We start from the raw sequence: 24,732 nt of genomic DNA, 5'->3' as shown, positions 1-24,732 counted from the left end.
AATAGATATGTATCTCTGGTTTTAACTGGCATAAAAAATGATAGGTGACACCGTATGCTTCATCTGCATTTACTGTGCAGGAAACCACAATCTATTGTCTCCTGTCACCTGGGGAGAGGCTGACTGAAGAATTCTACTGTAGGACTGAGTGGGATATGAAACTGTACATTGTCATCAGGCGTCATCCACTTCTAATTCAAGGGGAAATTTGATGGGGGAAAAAAAGCGACATTGTGGCAGTTGTCATCTGCTGATTCATTTGTAACATCTGACTTCAATGTAAGGCACAAAAAGGTAACAAAATTGTATGCACGTTTTCCTTTTTGTGTCAAGCAATTTCAATGTTAACCCCCCGAAGACCAGACCAGTTTTAATTTTCTCGTTTTCATTTCTTCCTCCACACTTTCCAAGAACCATGACTATTTTACTTTTCTGCTTGCTTTTTTTTTTTTGCAGGAAAAGTTGTATGTTTTAATAACAACAATTCAGCCCTTTCCCTCTGACTAACCTCTCACATGCCATCGTCGCTTAGGGTGGCCAAACATCCGGTTTTCCGTCTCCCTGTCCTCCGTCTCGGGCAGGGCCTGGACGAACACAGGGATGTCCACCCTTTCAGTAGCTCATGCTCAGACAGCAGCATTGTGCTGTCTGCGCGTGAGCTGCAGCCACTGACTGAGGCTTCTATCACCCCCAGTCAGTCACTAGAGACGCAGACATGGCTCCCTGTGGCTGACTGAGGGGGAGAGAAGCACCCCGGCTGCCCCCAGCTCACCTTCCAGTCAGAAAGTTCTTCCCTCTCCTCCCCCTGTATGTTTCCCAGCCGGTGATGGGGGCATGTCTTTACTGAGGTGGGCATGGCCGGTGAGGTCCGGCTTTCTGGGGTGAAGCCAGTGGCCCCCCTACCATCGCTACTGACCATGGGGACCGAGGGGTTAAATGACTGGAATTGGAGTTATCTCCAATCTCTTTATACAGCTGTGTATGGAGCCAGCTCAGCACGTGATTCAGCTGCATACAGCCCAACTGCACCGCTGACATATATTTACCGGGAGCAGATTAAAGGTGTTTCCCAGGTTACAAAATATTAATAGCCTATCCCCAGCATTTACAGTATATCTGATCAGAGGAGGTCTGACTTTAGTCACCCCCAGGATGAGCCAGTGTTGTAGACACCTGTTTACATTGCTCCACACTCGTAGATGAGCAGGTATTACATTTTTGTCCCATTTACTTGATGCAGTGATGCTAGTAGTATGGCACATGACCACTGAGGACACTGGTATGGCACAACTTCACCAGCAGGTCATAAAACAAAGAACTAAAACCACTGGGGGCCACCACCCTGATCCCAGCCTGGGGTTAGAACCCACAGCACATGCTTGAGTCTGAATCTCTTGCAAGCACTTTGGTGACAGAATCAGACTACAAGTTGTGATCCCAGACTGGAATAACATGCCCAATGTATGGCACGTGATCCCGGAAGTGGCGTGGGATTGCAGCACAACTTGGAATAACCCCTTAAAATAAACATCTATGGCAGATGCTAATCGAATATTAATTCAAATCTGAATACAATACATATGTACATGATAAAGCCACATTTGAGTGAAACTGGCCTTAAAGGGTTTCTGTAACCAGATTTAACCCTATTAAGCTGCTAATTGCCTCTAGGAGCAAGGGGGGGGGGCGTTGTTTCTGCTCCTAGAGGCTCAGTTCTCCCACCTTTGTCGCCTCCCCCCAAGTACTGATTAACAGGGCCAGGCAGCGCTCGTATCTGTCTGCCAGCCCTGTGCTCTGGTAAAATCTCGCGCTGTTCAGCATTCGGCGCAGGCGCGGTGAGGGAAAGACGCTCCCAGGCTGCCAGCTCACCGCACCTGTGCCGAATACTGAACAGCGCGAGATTTCACCGGAGCACAGGGCTGGCAGACAGATGCGAGCTCTGCCTGGCCCTGTCAATCAGGACTTGGAGGGAGGCGACAAAGGTGGGAGAACGGAGCCTCTGGAGCAGGAACAACGCCCCCCCCCCCCCCCCCTCCTAGAGGCTAATTAGCACATTATAAAAGTTAGATTTCTGGCATAACGGGGACATAGATAAAAGTAGGAATAGGCTAGTTAGGTTTAGCTGACATCAGCACATCGTTAATGTCAGCTTAATAGGGTTAAATCTGGTGACAGAAACCCTTTAAAGGAGTTGTCTCATGAATATTCACTTGCAGTGGTCACTGCAGAGGAAAGTGCTCTTAAATGCTGTTTTTTTTACATACCCTGGCAAATGGACAAGGGTTGTCTTTATGAGAGTATAAAAGAGCGGAACCTCCTTCTATTACATAATAGGTTATATTGGAACGGGTTGTCTCAAGACGATAACCTCTTCAAGTATAGTTACAATAGGAATTCCAATTCAATTTGTTGTGCAAAGCAGATCTACACAAGGACATTTTTTTCACCTCCTGATACAATATAGAAGCAAGATTCAAAATGTTAAAATATAGAAGAATAATGTTAAATGGGTTTTCCAGAATCTTCATACTTACCTCCTCCAAGTTGCTCTGGTGGTCCGTGCTCCATCTTCCGGTCCCCGTCCTGCTTACATCTAGCGGAGCATGGTGGCATGCAATGTTCCAGCCACTGACTGGCTTCATCGATGACGTGCTGTTTGTGGCCACATCACCACTGAAGCCAGTCACTAGTTGGAGCAGTGCATGTGACCATGTAGCACCCATGGTTGGACTACCACAGTCCGCTATTTTATCACCTATCCTGTGAATAAGAGAGAAATCATTTTAGTGGGATAACCCCTTTAATGTATCACCGGAAATCTAGTATGGATAAGGAGGGGGTCTTCTCAAAGAGGTGTTTTTTGGGGGGAGAATTCACAGTTTCTACATCATAGACACAATTTATGGTTCTTCAATATTCACAGTTTTTAGATGATTTTGGTCTCTGCATGAACGATGATGTCATCCAATGAAGGAGCATTTTCTCGTTCATCAGGTGATCGGCGGCACCTATACACAGGGCAATTATCGGGAATAAGTATTCCTAGGAACTCGATGGTTGGCCCATGCAGGGCTGTCTTTACCAAGGGGCAAAAGGGGCAGCTGCCCCAGGCCCAATTGCCCCTGGGGGGCCCAAGGCAGCTGCCTCTTGAGCCCTGCTAGCCACTTCCCCGGGTGTCAGGCTGTCAGCTACACAGGGGGTGCTGCCATGCCATGCCTGCCGGCACTGAATCCAGGCATCGTACTGTGTTAGAGCTGTGATCTAGGACCTTAGATGACATCATCACCATGTGACCAGTAACCTAGCAATATTACTGGTCACATGGCTATGAGGTCATTACAGGTCCTACCAGGAGTGTTGCAGAAGTTAACTGTGGAGCTTTTTTGTGTGAAGATTACATCAGAAAAAGGTGACAGGGGCTGTTATGTTAATATACTGTAAACTACTGTATAGTGGGGTGCTGTATACTGTGTGGGGGCCTGTATACTGTGGGGGGCCTGTATACTGTGTGGGACTGTATACTGTGGGGGGCCTGTATACTGTGGGAGGGCTGTATACTGTGTAGGGGCCTGTATACTGTGGGGGGGCCTGTATACTGTGGGGGGGCCTGTATAGTGTGGGGGGCCTGTATACTGTCGGGGGGCTTTATACTGTGGGGGCTTTATACTGTGTGGGGGCTGTATATTGTGTGGGGGGCTGTATACTGTGGGGGGCTGTATACTGTGGGGGGCTGTATAATGAGGGGGGCCTGTATAGTGTGGGGGGCTGTATATTGTGGAGTGCTATACTGCTGTACTGTGGGGCTCTGTATACTGTGGGTGCTGTATAGTGTGGAGCGCTATACAGCTGTACTGTATAGTGTGGGGGCTGTATCGTGTATAGTTTGGGGTGCTGTATACAGTGAGGTGTTGTATACCGTGGGGTGCTGTATACTGTGGGCTGCTATACTGCTCTACTATATACTGTGGGGTACTGTATAGTGTGGGGTGCTATACTGCATACTGTGTGGTGCTGTATACTATAGGGTGCTATACTGCATAATGTGGGGTGCTGGGGTGCACTGTAACACTAGGGTGAGCCGAGCCCTGGTCTCCTTCTTGCAGAGCGGTGCCCACTTCCAGCTGCCCAGAACACTGATTCTGAGCCGCTGGAGTCTTCAGAACTGGAAGTATTTACAGTCATTCACTGTACTCTACCAGGTGTGTGGATTTTTGTTGTGTGTGTTGTGGTGGAGGGCGTGATTGCCTGCTAAGGTGTGGGAAGGTGGGATCCAGGGGGCCCAAGTAAATTTTTGCCCAGGGTCCAATCAATATTAAAGACGTCCCTGGGCCCATGTAAAGGGGTCATTACTCTGAACATACAATTCAGGCCATTTATTATTGGAGAAGGATAGATAATGTTTGAATGAAGAACTGGCTCTTTAAAGAGCAATATTTGCAGAGCACAAGTGAGGCAATGGCCCTCCCCCTAGCGAGTGACAGTGACATCACAGCTGTTAGAGGGAGAGCTAGCTCAGTATACTGCACTGGTGGCATTTCTTTACTGCACTCTTTTCCAGCTGTCACACTGAACCTACAGGGAACGCGTGGAAGCCTCATTACTTTCTCATCAGAGGAGGACACTGCAAGTTTTCTGGGATTTTAGCACAGCATCTCAAGTCTTTTATTTTTAGGCACTAGAATTCATGTGCACTTTATCTGCCTAAACCTGTTCACCAAGGTAACAACCAGATATAGACTGAAGGCTACACATAGGCTGGCATTGGATCTGCTGCTGCTGCACTGCTGATTCTGCCTTACTCAGATTCTTTTTTTGGAGAGTGTCGTTCAACTAAATTGGCTCACTGATTGATTGGCAGATGCTTAGGTGACCACGTATTTTTGGAAACATAAGCTTGCAATCTGCTCTCATTGTTTGTCAAGAAACAGAATATGGAAGCTATGCAAAAATGATCTTCCTGGAGAGAAAAGCTAGGAGTGCTGACTACTGTCTGTACTCTCCATAGGAAAGTCAGGCTTGCCTCTCAGTTCCTTGTGCTCTCTGCCTCTTCTAATGATGGGAATATTTTTCAAATGGAGGGTTAAAGGAGGTTTTGTATGGTATCTTATATTAGCACGTTGTGGACGTTTGAGGACTGTCTAGCACTGAAAACTTAAACGTGGATATGAGTTTACCTACAAACTGTGGTTTCCTGGTTCCTATGGACTATGGAGGACGTAAGTTATATAATGGACACGTATATGGGTCACCATGTGCAGTCAACAGACCTATCGATATCGTACAAAGAAGGAGACGGTAACTACATTTATAGATAATATTTATTAGATTTTTTTAAATGAGGCAACTTTGGTGGTGTTTATTGTGGAGTAATATTTCATCTGTGCTGCCGGTTTGTCCCTTGTGACAGGTGACATTAACAGTGCCCTATTGATCACGAGAGGAGATGTGCTATATTAATAGCTGAGCTACTTATTGGTCATACTTTCCCTCAGCCTTCCCATTAGATGTTAGAGTAAAAAAAATTGTAATCTGAAAGCCCCAGAAAATTGGCTACTTTGGGCATATGTCTAGACTGCCTGAATGGTACAGTGTGTTCCTCTATTGATTGCTAGCTTTTTTGTGAAGAATCTTGTATATTGATTATTCATTCTATGAAGCAGAGGTCTCATGGGCCCCCATATATACCATAAGCCGTACTCTGAGCACTAGTCTTAGGTATTGTGAAAGTAGGACGATCTGGCTTATTTATGTCTTGTTCATGGATGGAGGATATGTCCACAGAAATGTATATGTCCCATTCATGTCAGTATGTAAACAGCCACTGAGCTCAGGAACCAAATTTCAGCTTGATTCTCCTTTCTTGCTGTAATCCAGGACAGAATGACAGACATGCTTGCTCACATTGTGTAAAGTGATTAATATCAGTCCCCAATATCAGACAACGCAGCCACAAGCTCAGCTGTCTACATTTTCATATGTGTGAAAAATGTGCTGCCATTAGTGGGTGTGAAAACAAGAAAGCATCAGTGACTTACAGGCTGCAAACATCTCACTTTACGCTGGCTTCATGCTCACATTTCTGGGGAGAAGTGTTGAACTAATCCAAACTGCTCCAAATTTCTTACGTTTATCCCATAATTATGATCCTTTGCATGACAGAAAGAATAAGGATTCACCAAAAATCCATTGTCCTCTACTCATTGTGGATCATCCTGACCAACCAAGAGGCACAGATTTCCCCAGTTGGAAATCCTTCAATAGTATTAGAAGGACTCTGAGGACTGAGTGATGCCTGTAAGGGCCGTATTAAACCTACAGATTATCTGATCAATCATTGGTCAGATGGCCAATTACACACACAGATCTTTTGTTATACACACCAACTATTGGTCTGATTGGACAGAAATTAGTCAGACAATCTGTTGGTGTAATACAGCCCTTATGGTGGATTTACCCCAGACGATTCTGCAGCCGATTGCCGGGAAGGAAGCGTTCCTTCCTGACAGTCGGCTGCTCTCAGATCTCCTTCACTGTACGAGGACGAGGGATTGCGATCCCTTAGCCTCATACAGAATTGTGGTTTCTGAGCAGCAGATCGCTGTTTAGACTACACCACCTGCTGCCCAAAAAGTTGATTGGTGTGCCTGCATAAACGACAGGATCGGCAGCACATTTAAAATAGATTGTCGGGAACAACCGTTCACAGGAATGGTAGTTCCCGATATTGTGGACGATTATCTTGTAAATGCAACTTTAGACTCTACAGTCTCATCTATTTAGTACACTAGCTTTGCAACCACTTGTAAATAAAATAAAAAAAATAGCAAACTTGAGTAGCCTCACCTTGAGAGATGGCAGATTAGACTTTCATGGTCCATCATTTTCTCCTGTTTCAAAACACAATCAAGTCTGAGTAAAAGGTACTTTAGGTCTCATGGCCTGCCCCCATCCTGGGTAACTCTTGAAGTTCTGGGCTACCATGTTACATTCTTTTGTTTGTCATGGAGAGGTATGCTGTCTAAAGTGGTCATGCATATGACGTATCTACTTTTGATCCAGAGCATCTGTTAGCTGCACATCCCACCACGTGTGCCCGAGTAAGGTGGGCCCCTAGTTCTCCACCCCTGTACAAGTGGCACATTAGACTGAATGCACTACGTACAGATAGGCAGTGTACATCCTCTCAACCAGCCTACAGTATGTTCATATAAAAACTGTGTAGATTATTTAACAAGCTACCCAGTTCATTATTATAGATGCATCGGGTGGCTGAGATTACATCTACGTACAGAGGCAAGCCAGCCAGTATCATCTTTCATTAGGGACCCACCATCTCGAAGTTGCTGCAGGGACCCCATAATCAATCAACTTGTAGGGTCTTGCTGCTGCTGTGTGATCAGGTAATATTAGCTTGTAGCTGTACAGTGGGCCACTGAATGAATTTTACTGTGTGCACCCAAGTCGAATACTGATCCCACCCCGTGTAAACAGGAGATATGCTGCTGATAAATGCAAACTATATGGGCATGAATAATAGTCATTGCATACTAAAGATAATTACCACATGTAAATAGCACTTAATGAGCACCGATAACCTGGTGTATTGTTGATCGGAGCTCGTTAACAGGCATGGGGACATATGCCCTAAGGGGACACTTACTTTTCTCCCCCCATTTACAATAAATGCATGCTTGTAAAGAATAAATCAAGGCAACTGGACGTACTGTAGATTTCTTGAAAACGTTTCACTCGTTCTTCCAATGAGCTTTCTCAATTCTGAGGAACTACAGCCACAGGTAAGAAGATTGCATTCTTTACAATTTACATTGTTTGCCTTTCTAATGGGCCACAGAATTAACACGTGTAATAACGTCATACTATTGCAGTCTTAAGTTGGCCTACTGCATGTTCTGTCAATTACTATTCCCACTGACACCCTCTATAAACAAGCATATATCTGTAAAAAATAAATCAAGGCAACTGGACGTACTGTAGATTTCTTGAAAACGTTTCACTCGTTCTTCCAACGAGCTTTCTCAATTCTGAGTGATTGTACAAAAATTCTGGGAATAAATATGGAACTGAATCCACATCTGGTACCACATCAGTTCCATATTTATTCCCAGAATTTTTGTACAATCACTCAGAATTGAGAAAGCTCGTTGGAAGAACGAGTGAAACGTTTTCAAGAAATCTACAGTACGTCCAGTTGCCTTGATTTATTTTTTACAGATATATGCTTGTTTATAGAGGGTGTCATTGGGAATAGTAATTGACAGAACATGCAGTAGGCCAACTTAAGACTGCAATAGTATGACGTTATTACACGTGTTAATTATGTGGCCCATTAGAAAGGTAAACAATGTAAATTGTAAAGAATGCAATCTTCTTACCTGTGGCTGTAGTTGTGAGTTATCCTCTCCCTTCTGGTCCTCAGCTGTGTCATGTGACCGATATTCTGACTTTCCAACTGACACAGTGTGTGGGGGCGATTTGAAGGGGTTATCCAATCCTATAAAATGCCCCCCCATATGCCGGGCTCCCCACGCTGAATATACTTACCCGGTTCCACACTCCATGCATCGTTCCTGGTCCCCGCACCACCACTGCTGTTCTCCCCGTGCACAGATGAAAACATCCAGTGTCGAGGGGGGGAGGAAGCCAATGGCAGGTGGGGACAGGGACGAGCTTCCCTAGCGTCACCCGCGATGCTAGGGAGGCTCGTCCCCATCTGCCATTGTCTGTTCCCCCCCACACCGGATGCTTTTTATAGAATTGGATAACCCTTTTAACAAACTTAGGCAAAGGAATACTGTCTTAGTTGCCCATAACATCCACTCATATTCATCCTGGAAAAGGTCATTGGTTGCTAAGGGCAACAAAGCCCATTTTTATAAATTCCCCCAGTGTCTTACTGTATATGTGGACAGGAAGTTCTTTTCTGTATTCAGGGCCAGCAGCCATAGGGGTGTATGACCTGTCGGAAGGCACAGCACGCAATGCTATTAAACAGGGAAGGGGGCTCTGCTTTACTTTCAGCTTATGGCATCATACATACCTCACTCTTAATTTGCCTTATCCTTGGTGTACTGCACTGCTGGTGGCTACAAAGGACTCCTACAAGCAATGGCAGCAAACTCTGCCTGCTTAGATAACACTGATAGAACTTCTTAATCCCTTTTTTCTCCTACATGTGCCCATTAGGCAGTGTGCAGAATCTCCTTAAAGAGACCAGTTCTGTATGGAGACTTATTTGAAGTACTCCATGGTACAAAGATTTATTGGCAATGATCCATGGAAAATGACTATGCAAAGAGGTATCTTCCAAGAAAAAGACCTGTCTCGCCAATGCCACCTATTGGAAATGGCTCCCTATGAGACAAAATCTGACTTTCCAAAAAGCCTTGGGATTTGAGAAGGAAATATAGCCAGACCAGATATCCATCCGTATACCAGCTAATATCCAGAGTAATCACCGTGTGCAGCTTGGACAGCAGCTAGATGGGCTGGAAGTGACTCAATAAGTTTATGGTATGCTGTCACAGGTAATCTGGAGCCATGCTGACTGCAATGCACCCCATAACTACTGGAGGGTGCATGGGGGAGGATCCAATGAGCAAACACAACGATCGAGGTGGTCCCAAAGATTTAAAATGTGGTTCAAGTCTGGGGAAATAGGGGGCCAGTACAGTACTTGGAAGTCTTGGTCTTGCTCTTCCAACCAATGTCACATTGTCTTGCTGGAACACTCAGCATGTATGGGTGTATGTGATCTGTAAGGATGGATTCATTCCCCAGTCATAACACTGCCACCACTAGCTTGTGTTCTTCCAGCAATTGTTGCAGGGTGTTTGTTCTCTGATGTGTCTCGTCTGACATGTCAAAATCCATCCGTTCAATGAAGCAGAAAACTTTACCAATCAGCAGGCAACCCTTTACCAATCAGCAGAGGTCCAATTCCATTACTACTGTGAAAACTGATGCCTTTTCTGCTGATGCAACTTCGTTAACAGAGGTGCAGTGACCATCAATCTGCTACAGAGCCCCATACACTGTAGAGTTTGCTGAACTATTGTTTTAGACACACGTCTCTACTGTAGCATGTCAGTCTGCCCTCACATACCTTTGTAGCCCATGTTCCCCTCTCACATCAATGGCACGTGGTGCTCCACAGTTTCCACATTGCTTATTCTCAATGGTGCCAATGGTTGGAAGAACGACAAGTTAAAAACCATGTTAACCCACAAATTTTTACAGCCATTGGCCTCCGCAGGTGGGCATTTTTGAGGCGGCTGCCTTATAGAAACCCACACTTATTGTTTTTTGTACCTTCCATGAACTTTTAAAGTCATAATCAGGACATCTAAAAAAGAAAACCCTACAGAGTGCTGCATCCTGATAAAACCAGTACCAAGCCAGTTTTCACTGTATTTGGGGGTTTAAGACAGAGAATACCACTACATTTGTTTTGGGGGCACTAAAATAGATGTTTGCACAGGGAGCCAAAAAAGCTGAGGCCTCCCCTGATCACAGGCATGGGTGGAAAAACTTCCTGTCCACACATAAGACAGGATACAGATAACTCCCAGCTACAGCCTCCGGTAAAAGGATTACCTTCACTACAGTTTATATCATGTACTTTCCTAACAGGCTGGAGAACAACATTTTTGTGGGCGTGCTTGTTTAAGGTAATGTTAGAATTCGTAGGTGGTATTGTAGTTGGCCTTTTGAGAACCACAAAGTGCTGTCGACAGTCCAGTAGAAAAAAAAAAGTTTATTAAAGGTTCATTTAGTTTATTCAGTCTTGTATAAAAACATACATTGGGAAGGCAACTTCCGTCTAGCAGCTGCTGCTGCAGTACAGATGTAGCTTTATGTGATGGCCATTCACATGCCTACATGGGTAGAGTTCTCTATTCAGGGTTCTAGAAGTGGTTACCCCCCTAAATGACAACTGGGACTGTCTTTATTAGAAAACCCTTTAATTCTCCTAATATACTAGTGCTTTATTAACAATGTGCACTTGCTTCAAATTTTTTACACAAGCCACTAAAATATCCATTTGTTAAGTATTTGAGATCTAAAGGTGCGGTCAGCTAACTCTTCTGACTCTCTAAGAGCTCCCCACACCTGTGACCCCACCTGGTCAAAGCAAAATCGGAAAGTTTGTCTGACAATATCACAGCAAAAGAGGATTCAAATGATTCAGGCGAATCACGTTACAGATTAGGTCAGGTTTCACACAGGAAAGGATAGCATCCCCTGATCATCCTCTTTTTTTCTTCTTTCTTGAATTTTTTCCCCGTTGCTTTATCAATTATATCTTCCCTTAGGGGATTACGTCACGTATAGTTAGCTAATAGGTACTTTTTGTACTAATACCCATTACTTTTATATTAAAGGTATATTTTAAGTCACGTTCCTTGTCTGACAATAGTTTACAGTAATGTGTTTGGGGTCCTATAACAGCTTTTTTATTTCTTTTTTCCTACCAGGTGGTAACCCATTTGTCAGGTGTCTTTCACCTACTCATCACATTATATTCACAAACTGTTCAATCCTGGGGGCTTCACCTGTAGTTTTTTCCTGGAGATAACAAGCTTTTCTATCTGATCTAAAGGACACTTTACACAGGCCGTCTCTGCAGGTAGTTATCGGGAATGAACCGTTCGTTCCTGATAATCACCTGATTGTGCTACCCAAAAATGTTGATTTAGTTAAAGGGGTTGTCTCACTTCAGTAAGTGGCATTTGTCATGTAGAGGAAGTTAATACAAGCCACTTACTAATGTATTGTTATTGCTTCCTTTGCTGGCTGGATAAATTTTTCCATCACATTATACACTGCTCATTTCTATGGTTACAGACCACCCTGCAATCCATCAGTTTTGGTTGTGCTTGCAAACAATGTAGGAACAAGTGTCAGCCTCTCTGGTGGCTGGGACCACGGGAGCGCACATAGGCTAGTGATTTTTCCTATATTGTGCAAGCACTACCACCACTGATGGATTGCAGGGTGTTCTGCAACCATGGAAATGAGCAGTGTATAATATGATGGAAAAACGAATCCAGCCAGCAAAAGAAGTAATATGGATAATTGATCCCCTTGTGGGACTAGAAAATGGTTAAAAAATTTAAATTAAAGTTTTATTAAGTAAAAAACAATATTCAAGTAAAAAATTCCACTTTTTTCCATTGGGAAAAAAAGTTTCTCAATGGGAAAAAATGTAAAATAAAATCCCATCCATATATTAGGTATTGCATCCATAATAATCCACACTATATAATTATCACGTAATTTATCCTACCGGTTGAATATGATTTAAAAAATAATAATAATAAAAACAATTGCAGAATTGCTGTTTTTTGCTTATTCTCCACCCAAAAAAAAAAAGTGATCAAAAAATGTTATATACCTCAAAATGGTACCAATGGAAACTACAAGTTGTGTACCTCATAAAACTTGTCATGCAAAAAACACGCCCTTATGCAACTACAACGATGGAAGAATAAAAAAATTATAGCTATTGGAATGTGACATTGAAAAACATTAAAAGAATAAGGTCACCAAGCCCCTAAATGCATGCATGGGGAAGAGTTAAAAAAAAAGGTGCTGTTCTGCGGCCTTACCCTGTGGAAGCCCCCTGGGCGCTAATCTGCAACTGAAATATCAGCTGAACAGGAACCTTGTCTGACGAGTATTTATGTAAAAAGAGGTATCATAGGATTAAAATGAGAGTCCCCTTTCAGGAACACAGAAAACATCTTTGTACAAGTAATTTTCTTAGAAAGATTCTGTATTGTTACAAATAACAGGGAGAGGAGGGACACCAGAAAAGCAACAGAAGGGAGAGGACAAAGAGCTAGGCCTCAAGGCTAGATAGAAGGGAAAGATTACCTCCTAGGAAACACCTAGATCTGGCTCTGACTCCTGTCAGTATGTATAGACGCTGAAGGTGGGAAAATACATACGCCGAAACCTAAACCCTAGGAGCCCTGAGATGCCCGAAAGGTAGTGAAAGGGAATGAGACTACTGGTAACAACAAGCACAAGGGAACAATCAAATACAACAGAGCAGTACAACTTATTCTATAGAAAATATATGAACACAAGCAAGGTCCACACACCAACTCCTCCAAATCCAAGCAGAGAATATCAACCACATGGTATGAAGTGTGAAACCAAACTAAATAGGGAAGCAGTAATGACCGCCAGCTGCAGCTGACAAGAGGTGTGGTCATTACCAAACAACAACATTGTGAATCAAGCTGTCAGTTAAACTCACGTGCAGTCAGTCTCTCTGATCTTCTAACCTCCGTCACAGAAGGTACGGTGACATGTATCCTGAAAAGAGCAAATTTCTGAATGTGTGAAATGTGGTAAGATATTGCAGAACTACTATGCAGTTCTTCATTTCTTAGCACTTCAGGGCATTTTATTATGTGATGTCATTTAGTGATTTCCTTTCAAAGTGTTAATTATTATGCAGGCATTTTCTATAAGCAGATGCAGTATATATCATCTGTGCATGGATGTTTACAGATTGTTACAGGAGGCCTGATAAGTGGTCTGTCATATAAAGTGGTAATTGTTACTAGCCACAAAGCGAGACGGAAATATGTACTTGTGCCATGGAAGTAGTTGATTGTTGAGTGTAAACAGGATGCTATCGAGTAATCGCTCATTTTACCACTAGAGACTGTGCGTATGGATAGTACACACCCTGTCTGTCTTTCCCGGCATGTGTCTGTGGCATGTACTGTAAAGGCTCATTTAGAGGAGTAGATAATAGTTCAGGTGACCTACCGACAATGATAGTGACATGGAGTATTGTGTACAAATTAGTTCATATTCAATCATATACTCACTTAAACGATGATGGTTGACTGTAAACCGACAGGTCTAGTCATTGTGCCGGTGAAAGGTCACACAATGCACATTTAAATTACCACAATTCATTAACTACAAACGATAATTTACTTGTTTGCATCAACGATTTCACAAGCATTGAAAAAGCATTTTTAGTAAAATCATTCAGTCACTACAAACATTCACATTAGACGATTATCACCCACCATTAATCGCTAGCATTTGAATTGTAACGATTATTTACTTGTCTAAATGAGCCTTGGATAGATCTCAAAGTGGCAGTAGCGATATCACATAGTAAGGCTACTTTCACATCTGTGTTTTTGCAGTCCGGTTTTGAGATCCACCATGGGATCTCAAAACCACAGCAAAATGCTTCAGTCCTAATAATACAACGGCTGCATCTGCTCAGAACTGATCCGGTTGTATTATATTGAAAATGAAGAAACCAGATCCGACACTAAAACCATTGTAAGTCAATGGGCACCGGATCCGTTTATTTTGTGTCCAAAAAACATGATTTTTGGTGCTGGTGACTTCAGTTTCCCCTGCCATATACAAAAACACTGCTTGCATGTCCATGTGTCTGGCATGGGAACGCAACAAACTGGAACGGAATGCATTCTGGTGCGCCATTACAGTTTGTTCAGTTTTGTTTCCATTGACAATAAACGGGGACAAAACTGAAGCGTTTTGCTGCGGTTCTGAGACCCTGTACCAGATCTTAAAACCGGACAGCACAATGCAGATGTTAAAGTAGCCTTAGACCTCCTATATACACAGCCGTATACAATTTTCGTTCTGCAGTAGCCCCATTGATATGCTATGGGTCAGTGTGCTATCCATGTTAAAAACACAGATGAAAAATACAGTTGTGTGCAGGAGACCTAACGTTATAAGGGTGGAGAGGGCATGGCTCGGCATGTTAACCTTTTGTGTCATTAGTACCACAGAATATGTAAAGGTGAAACCTTAGAGTATGAGGGTGAAGTAAGCTGTCTAAGTGTTAGGAATAGACATCTAGGGAGAGATTTATCCAACTGGTGTAAAGTAGAACTTTATTCCATAGCAACCAATCAGATTCCACCTTTCATTTTTTACAGCTACTTTGGAAAATGAAAGGTGGAATCTGATTGGTTTCTATGGGCAACTAAGGCTCCTTTTACATCACCGTTTCTCCTTTCCGTTCTCCGGCTCTCTTGAGAAGCAGGAGAACGGAAAGGACGGATTCTGCAGATAACTGAGACCTAACTTAGCGTAACGGAGCCTAAAGACCCCATAGACTATAATGGTCTCCGCTCAGAATATGATTTCTGAGCGGACACGGAACGGACCCCATTATCGTCTATGGGGTCTTTAGGCTCCGTTACGCTAAGTTAGGTCTCAGTTATCTGCAGAATCCGTCCTTTCCGTCCTTAACGGAGCCGGAGAATGGAAAGGAGAAATGGTGATGTGAAAGGAGCCTTAGCCAGTTCTACTTTACACCAGTCTGATAAATCTTCCCCCTTGTGTCATAACTTTTATGATGTGACATTTCTAATAATGATGGGGCTCAAGAACTACAAGTTGTGTAGCTGTTTTCCATCCCTTTCTACAAAGAATCAAACAGATTTCTATAATTCCAAATATTCCAGCAATGCGCGCAACTCACAGCTGTCCCTGGGGAGGTTACAATGTAATGTGATATCTTGACGTGAATACATTTTTCTACCATATTCTTTTTGGGTCTGTGGAAATAGTTGCTATATATTTTGTCTGCTGTGTATTTATGAGTGAACAGGTTTTGGAGCACCCAACAAGGCCATGTAGTCCAAGCTTGGCACTTCTTCCCATCTATAGAGTAATATGTCACAGTGCCATGCCTGCTGTGAAATATTGTTAACACCCTGCTTATCACACATATAGAGGACTGTGTCTTGGGCAGGTGTGGAAAAAAGCTGCAAAGTAGAACGTTTTCAAAAATAGAGCTGTTATTAGTTTATTTTGTGTCAGTTAACAAAATGCAAAGTGAATGTAATACAGCAAAATCTAAATGAAATCATTATTTGGTGTGACCACCCTTTGCATGCAGGTGTACCTAAAAGACTTGATCATGGACAGACTGGGAATTTAAAGTGGCCCTGCAAAAAAAAAAAAAGTTAAAGTGGCCCCAGGTCTAAATTTACTGAAGGCTGAGCAACACAAGTAGGCAGGGCCAACACAAGTAGGCAGGGCCAGCACAATAGGCAGGGCCAGCACAATAGGCAGGGCCAATACAAGTAGGCAGGGCCAACACAAGTAGGCAGGGCCAGCAATACATTAGTGCAGCACAACACACTGACCCAGCAGAGCCAAATATCACAGTGCAGCATAAAATACTTTTCCTCTAGGGTCTAGGGCCAATCTAACCCTGAACTTCTTGCTGTTTTAAGGCAGTTTTTAACTGCTTCACGACTGCCCAATCACTATAAACGTCCTATCGGCTGGTCGTTCATCTCTGCACAAGACGATCGGCAGAAAAATAATAAAAATAATGCGTTCAGAAAATGGAGACCAAAAAAACATTTTTTTTTTTTGAAAAATGCTTTATTATATAAAACTGAAACAAAGTAGACATATTTGATATCATTGCATCTGTAACAACCTTCTCTATAAAAATAGCACATTATCTAACCTTTCAGATGAATGTTGTAAAAAATAGGTCATCAGTAAAAAAAACAAAAAACTCTTGGAAAACCCCTTTAATACACAGACGCAGATAAGGGATAACAATGAATAAGACTGCTGCAGATGAATGAATCGGGTTCATCCACAGCGGGAAGAACCAGATTCGCTCATCACTACTATTAACATTTCTAATTTTGAAAGTGTTCTTGCTTACAGCATTTTTCCACATCTGCCTAAAACTTTTGCAAAAACTTTTTATCCTTGCAGCTGGCTCTATGGTTCTGGCAGTTCCAACAAGCACATTTTATAGGGAAGGACCAGGCATGGCAGAAATTAAAGTGAAATGTGTAGCATGCAATTATCTTAGAAAAGCTAGTAATAAGAGTCCTCCTAGGTAAATTTCTGCCAGACCATTGCTAGCTCATTGAAGCTCATTGTGGCCAAGATCAGTCAAATCATAAGGTATCCAAAGAAAGCTACAATTAACCATTATCTAATTGTTAAGCAATGATGAATGTGATAATGACTGAAATAAAGCAAAGTGGCCATACATCTTAGACTGACAGCTCTCTTCTGGCACCCTCCTCCCCCATTTACATACACGCTTGTCTCTGTCTTCAAAAACAATGTCTTCTGACTCTCCTGTACAGCTACATGCTCGGGCAAGACAGAGAGCCTTGCAGGACTTTTTTTCTGTCTAAAAAACAGATCTTGGAAGGAAATGGCTCAAACGGATGCCAAATGTGCAGAACTGATGCACAGGATCAGTTTTTTTTAAAGGATCCGTTTTTTTTCTGTTCTTAATACGGATCAGAAGAACGGACAATGAAACTGTGATGTATACTCTCCCTGACTGATCTTTTTTTAATCTGTTCTTCTGACGGATCAGAAGAACAGAATGCTATAGGATGATGAACTCAGCCGAATCAGAATTTTTCATAGTTTTCATTTTTCTTTTTTCCCCTTTATTTTTAGTCCCCCTAGGGGACTTTAAAATGCAAACATTAAATTGCTTATACATTGACTACAATGGTATATAATTGCAATTAATGAGAAAATCACTGTGTTCCTTCAGAAGGCTCCAGGCTACAAAAGCAACTGTACAAGTCTCACAATTTTTTTGTGGTGGGGTCTGCTTAGATGCCGTGGTTGCAATTGAGCTTGGTATCTGAGGGGTTAAAATTCAGTTATTGGAACAGTCTCCGATCATGGATGGTGAAGTCCATTCTGCTGCTGAGCCAGCACCATACTTAAAGACTATCATGTGCAGTGGATGTTGGGAGGGATTGAGGACTGATTCTAGAGAGGCTTCATGAAACATATTTAGGTTAGGCAGTGCATAAAAGCATGATCTCATTTCCAAAATCTGCTGCCCTTAGTACATGTTCCCTCCATTCTGCACCCTCAAAGCAAAAGGGAGGAAGTGGGAAGGGGCAGAAAGAATACCTTTCAGGCTCTTGTTTGCTCTCACACTTCAAAACCAAACTGATAGGTTCAATTGGCTTCATATGAAATCTTTACTGTATTTCTGTGAGTTCCATTGGGGACAGGAAAGGATCGAAATCTCTGTTCAACACTGCAGAATATATTGGCACTGTATAAGTAGCAGGGAATAAAAAAGTGATTGGTCAGTAGAATATCCAAAATCAAATATACAAACTGATTATTTAAGACAATGCATGGAAATCAAGAGGTCTACGCTAAATTTCCAGTTACAGTAACTGAAGTGTAAGAGGAATTACAGCCAAAATGGGCATATTAATTATAGTGATAGCGTTTAGTTACTTAGTAACAAAGAAATTGCCTTGTAGCTGCAGGCATTTCTAAATGAAAGCATTCAAATTTGTTTTGCATGCTTGGTGACAACTGGTTATCGTAAGTAGCTCTCAATGACAGATTAACCAACATTGTTTTATTCTCCATGCCCTGTAACTACTATGCTGACTTTATTCTGAAGGACACTGCAAATGTGCAGCTATGAATTTCACATTTGTGCATATGAATGTTTTACAGTTTTTCCACAATAGAAACCCCTTTTTGTGTCACCGCATTCCAAGACGCATAACATTTTTATTTTTCCTCCAATGGAGCCTTATGAGGGCTTGTTTTTATTCCTGTTTTCATGAGACAGGATGGCAACAAACAGCTATTGTTTTTAGGTTTATCTTTTAAGAGAGTGTGGGATGAATGGTATCATCAATTTTGTACAGTTTTATCTATTATTTCAATAAGAAAACATTGTTAGGGGTAATAACGTTTAAAATAGATACAAAGTAGTATCTCCAATAAATGGAGGCTCACCTGGTAGAGTTGTGCTAGATTAGGCACAACTCTAATGTAGACATGTATCAAGTTGGCATAAGCCCCTCACAACGGATGGTATGCAGCTCGGAATGGATATTTCTATTCAGGGATGCCTGGAATCCCTCAGAAAGCCAGTGGTTCAATAGAAAAAAGGAATATCCCACGGCGCAAAAAACACCCAGTAGTTGGATTGATGAGGGTTCTTTTAATTAAGCAAGTGGTACCAAGTCAATTGTACCTGAAGAAGGGGTATATCCCCGAAACGCGTTGTACCGCTTGCTTAATTAAAAAAACCCTCATCAATCCAACTACTTAGTGTTACACTGACAGGCAGCCTAGGCAGTACCTTATAGGATACAGTACTTGGCTGACCTAGAAGCCATTGTTAGGCCCTGGTTGCTATGGCTACTGATTGGCACCACGCAGTTTTGTCGAGTGTACATCAATGACCTTACAGAGGGAGCTCCTGACTTCTATAATACCGCTTAGGTTCTACAGGGAGTCCCAGCTGTTTTAGTAGAAATTAAAGAGGACCTTTCATCGGTCCAAACATTGTAAGATAACTATCAGGCTGTGAGCTCTGCCCTGCGATTAGACAGCTCTACAGCCTGGGAGAAGGAACGCCCAGAGAGAAACAGGGCAGACGCCTCCCAGTATAACCAAGTCAGCAAAAATAGCGAGAGAACGGTGCGGCGCCCCGGAATAATAAGTGCAGTGAGATCCCGGGGCGCCGCTCTACATAGCCTGATAGTTATCTTACAATGTTTGGACCTGGAATTTGATAAGGATGAGCAATCAATATCAGATTGCAGGGGTCCTATGCTCAGCACCCCCATTATCAGATGACTAGAGGGGCTGCAGTGCCATACTGATGTGCTGAAGATATGCCTTTTCTGAACCCACTAAACCACGTTGATGTTAAACTGGAAACCACCCAAACACATTAAGAGGTTATACCTTCATGACAAATATTAGGATATAGGGATGTCATAGATCATGGCCCCCACCTGGGAGTCCTCTTTATAATCCAGTGTGAAGATCTACTGAAAAGGATACATGTGGGTCCTATTGTGAAAGGGGGCATGCCCCAGAATGCGGATTTCACCTGTCCATAAAGTACCATATGTTAAGCCATTAATTCAATTGCTGGCATGCAATACTACATTTCCCTGAAGCCGCTGGGGTTCACTTGATAACCACACGGGTAATGACTTTCTATGGTGTCATCTACAATATGATACAATGTTAGTAAAGTGAGGAGCCCGGCTCACCTGCAGTAGGTAGGATGCACGGAAATGCTGAGCAGAGCCCAGCATGTGAGAAATGCAGAAAGGGAGTCCAGCATCCAAGCTCCAATCTTTATTTCAATGTCGATGATACCCATTATACAGTCATGTGAAAAAATTAGGACACCCTTTGAAAGCATGTGGTTTTTTGTAACATTTTTAATAAAAGGTTATTTCATCTCCGTTTCAACAATACAGAGAGATTAAAGTAATCCGACTAAACAAAGAAAACTGAAGAAAAGTCTTTTCAAGATCTTCTGTAAATGTCATTCTACAAAAATGCCTATTCTAACTGAGGAAAAAGATAGGACACCCTCACATGTATTCCCTCTTAAATTGGCTCAGATCTCACACAGGTATATCACACCAGGTGCACATAATTAGTAGATCGTTACTCTGCATGTTGAATGAGGCTTGCCCTATTTGGTGTGCTCCTGACTGTTGAAGTGAGAGTGAGCACCATGGTGAGAGCAAAAGAGCTGTCAGAGGACTTCAGAAAAAAGATTGTAGCAGCCTATGAGTCTGGGAAGGGATTTAAAAAGATCTCAAAAGATTTTGAAATCAGCCATTCCACTGTCCGGAAGATAGTCTACAAGTGGAGGGCTTTCAAAACAACTGCCAACATGCCCAGGACTGGTCGCCCCAGCAAGTTCACCCCAAGAGCAGACCGCAAGATGCTAAAAGAGGTCTCCAAAAACCCTAAAGTGTCATCTCGAGAACTACAGCAGGCTCTGGCTACTGTTGATGTAGAAGTACATGCCTCTACAATCAGAAAGAGACTGTACAAGTTTAACTTGCATGGGAGGTGTGCAAGGAGGAAACCTTTGCTTTCCAAGAGAAACATCGAGGCCAGACTGACATTTGCCAGAGATAAAGTTGACAAAGACCAGGACTTCTGGAATAATGTTCTTTGGACAGATGAGTCCAAAATTGAATTATTTGGACACAACAGCAGAGGACATGTTTGGCGTAAACCAAACACAGCATTCCAAGAAAAGAACCTCATACCAACTGTGAAGCATGGAGGTGGAAGTGTCATGGTTTGGGGCTGCTTTGCTGCAGCAGGACCTGGTCAGCTCACCATCATAGAATCCACGATGAATTCTACTGTGTATCAGAAGGTGCTTGAAGAACATGTGAGACCATCAGTTAGAAAATTAAAGCTGAAGCGGAACTGGACCATGCAACATGACAATGACCCAAAACATACTAGTAAATCAACCAAAGATTGGCTGAAAAAGAAGAAATGGAGAGTCCTGGAATGGCCAAGTCAAAGTCCAGATTTGAATCCCATTGAGATGCTGTGGGGTGACTTGAAAAGGGCTGTACGTGCAAGAAACCCCTCAAACATCTCACAGCTGAAAAAGTTCTGCATTGAGGAGTGGGGTAAAATTTCCTCAGACCGATGTCGAAGACTGGTAGATGGCTACAAGAACCGTCTCACTGCAGTTATTTCAGCCAAAGGAGGTAACACTCGCTATTAGGGGCAAGGGTGTCCTATCTTTTTCCTCAGTTAGAATAGGCATTTTTGTAGAATGACATTTACAGAAGATCTTGAAAAGACTTTTCTTCAGTTTTCTTTGTTTAGTCGGATTACTTTAATCTCTCTGTATTGTTGAAACGGAGATGAAATAACCTTTTATTAAAAATGTTACAAAAAACCACATGCTTTCAAAGGGTGTCCTAATTTTTTCACATGACTGTACATCAGGTACCACACCGCTAATGCGTTTCGGACCTACAATGCTCCTTTATCATAGCTAATTTAGCTAGGATTTTATTAATGTTGGAGTTTTTATGTTACTTGGATGTTGGAATCATATTGTGTGTGGTTTACTACTTGTCACAGATTATTACATTGTGACTACGTATTTTAACGCAGTGTGACAATATGGAAAATGTTGGAAATCTAAAAGAAACATTACTGACGCCATCCTTTTAGTAACACACAGATGAGCATAGCAGCGGGTTCTGGAAAGTAAAAACATCCACCCAAATTACATGTTCCTGGAAGCCAATTACTGACTACATTAAGTTAAAGTGAATTACAGTGAATGCATCTGTGTTTTCGGACTCTACGGTCAGTCTGGAATGACGCTGATCGCCTTTTATATCACACCTCGTAGTCTCACCAGCGCTAATAAGACACTAGATCATAATGAGAGCGTTCATACATATAGGTAATCCAGCATCTGACAATTTTCCATTCATTTTTTGCACTGAATAAGCTGACAGAAGTATAAAAGAACCAGGTTACAATACATTGTTCATTTCCTTTAGGTTGTCTACTTGAAGCTTTGCCGGCTGTGATGATATTTGCATTAGCAATGTTGTTTTTCTATGGGAAATAGTAAAAATATAGCCACAGTATGAAGGAACTGCGTAGTTATTTGTATAAAACAGGGGCTCATCCTTTGTCTGCGCTGGTCTGTGCAGGAGCCAGGAAGGATATGATTACTCCAGGGGAGAGAGGCTTATAACAGAACGGGCAGAGATAAGATCTGTACTACCCATGACCGTAAGCACAAGAAAAATCTTAAAGGGAACCAGCGACTGTGCACGATAAGGTCTTACTGTATTCCATGTTAGGGGCAGTAATATAGTCAATGCTGTCTGTGCAGATCTTGATTCTTAAAGATCACAGGACCAGATACTAAAACATAATAAGCTCCATTCAACTAATACATAATAAGCTCCGTCCAGTCAGACACCATGAATAATCGGATGAACGGAAACCAATCCTATTGAAAAGATGGATGTCATATTTTTCATTAATAACTATCAATAATAATTTAATATTGTAAAAATTTGATCACAGTTAACCTTAGGACATTAACCTTGAGATGTACACAGTGAATAATGGCCAATCATGAGGGTGGCCTGTGTGTCTCTTGTATGTTGACATTGTCGGCTTAATGCTCTTAATGCAGTTGATAGTTGTCTCTTCTGACCTTCCATACACATGCACACATGGCTGAGCATGCATGTGTCCTGGAGTCAGGGAGATAGGAGACAGCCCCTGCCTGACACTTCTGGCATCTGCTCATCTTCCTAAGAACAAAATGATCATTCAGCTGAAATCCAACAGCTTGATCCTTGCCTGACCTAACAGTGGTAAGTCCAGAGGCCCCCATAGGCATTATATAGCTGGCCACTCCCAACAAAATAGGTATGGCCAAGCTTAAAGAGGACCTGTCACCACGAAATGCAATACAATCTGAAAGCAGCGCGTTGTAAAGCAGGAGAAGCTGAGAAGACTGATATATAGTGTTGTGGGAAAACAACCAGTAAAACCTGTAATTTATACATTTATATCCTGTTTTTTCCCCACTTCCTTTGAAGAGCTATCGGTACAGAAGGGAGGGGTTGTCAGTGATTGATAGAAGTGTGCATAGAGAGATAGCGGTCAGTCACTGATAACGCCTCCTCCCTGTACCAATAGCTGTTCACAGGAAGAGGGAGAAGCAAAGATAGGAATGTATAAATTACAGGTTTTACTGACTCTTTTCCCACAAAACTAGCTATATCAATCTGCTCAGCTCCTCCTGATCTATAACATGGTGTTCTCAGATTGCATTGTATTTTGGGGTGTCAGGTTTTAAGAAAAAATAAAGTCAATGCAGGAAAATGCTATAAATTACAGCAATAAAATTAGCATTACTTACCTTTACATCGCCGCCACTCCAAATCTCTCCACTGGGCTCGCCAATAACAGGCTTTAGCAGATATTTTATCATGTTATGGCATTACCTTTTTTTTTGTTGAATCCAGAGAACCCATTTAACATTCTGGTCCCTTTCTTGGTGGTGGTTCATACTGTAATAATATGACTTAAACAATGTAAGGAATCATTAATAACTGTTCTCATAATCTCTATTCTGATGACCTCAGAATTGGCCGTTATCACGCTTGCACAAATCCCATTATTTTTGTTGACTATAAAACCGCCTTATAAAGGTCTGTGTATGAATATGTTGTGTCTGTTGGACCCGCTCCCTAGACTGTGTAGTATCTATGGAAACTCTGTTTAACCATCTGGATAAATCCAAGAAACCATGTAGGATTGTTTAATGGTACACTGCAGACCAGCAACAATGGAGACACTCATCACTGACAATACTGATTGAGAGCGGGGCATTCACACAGTACGTTCATTCTTCCGACAGTCAATGCACTAGTTCATGCAGCTCCGTATAGTGCAAAGATGGCTGGACCACTTTATAAAACAGTAAAATAAGTTGTACCTTTTGTGTCTCCCCATCTCCTCATAGATTGTAAGCTCTTGTGAGCAGGGCCCTCACTATTAGCCTGTAATACTGTGACATGTGCCCTATGAATTGTAAAGCGCTGAGGAATATGGTGGCGCTATATAAAGAATCAAACGGCAGCGGTGGCTCACCCTCTTCCTATACGGATAAGGTGCACACCCCCTGGTCCCACCCTTAGGACCAAATGTAAAGAAATGTCTAGAAAAACCAGGTGTGGGGGGGCACACTTCAAATGACAACACTCTGAGGGATGGTAATATTACAATTTAATAAAATTTAAATTAAGATTACTCCCCTAAAACATACATAAAATGTGGTACATCATTAAATATGTTCCAACCAATAAAAATGCACACTCG

The 24,732-nt window shown here is 42.3% G+C and overlaps 1 protein-coding gene across 6 annotated transcripts in view; it reads left to right on the top strand.

Moving 5' to 3' along the window:
* PDE4C (phosphodiesterase 4C) overlaps positions 1-24,732 on the top strand; it is a 1,152,632-nt gene that overhangs the window by 1,025,534 nt on the left and 102,366 nt on the right. The window contains exon 1 of one of the 6 annotated variants that reach the window (XM_044305733.1): positions 4,575-5,295. The exons of the other annotated variants lie outside the window; for them this stretch is intronic. Within the exon in view, the coding sequence (XP_044161668.1) occupies positions 5,165-5,295 (131 nt within the window). The 5' untranslated portion in view covers positions 4,575-5,164. Of the gene's footprint in view, positions 1-4,574; positions 5,296-24,732 lie in introns of those variants that run through there. 6 annotated transcript variants of the gene reach the window in all.

This window comes from Bufo gargarizans, chromosome 1 (genome assembly GCF_014858855.1).
Source record: "Bufo gargarizans isolate SCDJY-AF-19 chromosome 1, ASM1485885v1, whole genome shotgun sequence".
In the NCBI taxonomy this organism is placed as follows: Eukaryota; Metazoa; Chordata; class Amphibia; order Anura; family Bufonidae; genus Bufo; species Bufo gargarizans.
Note: the sequence above shows the minus strand (reverse complement) of the source record. Positions and strands in the feature narration are given on the sequence as shown.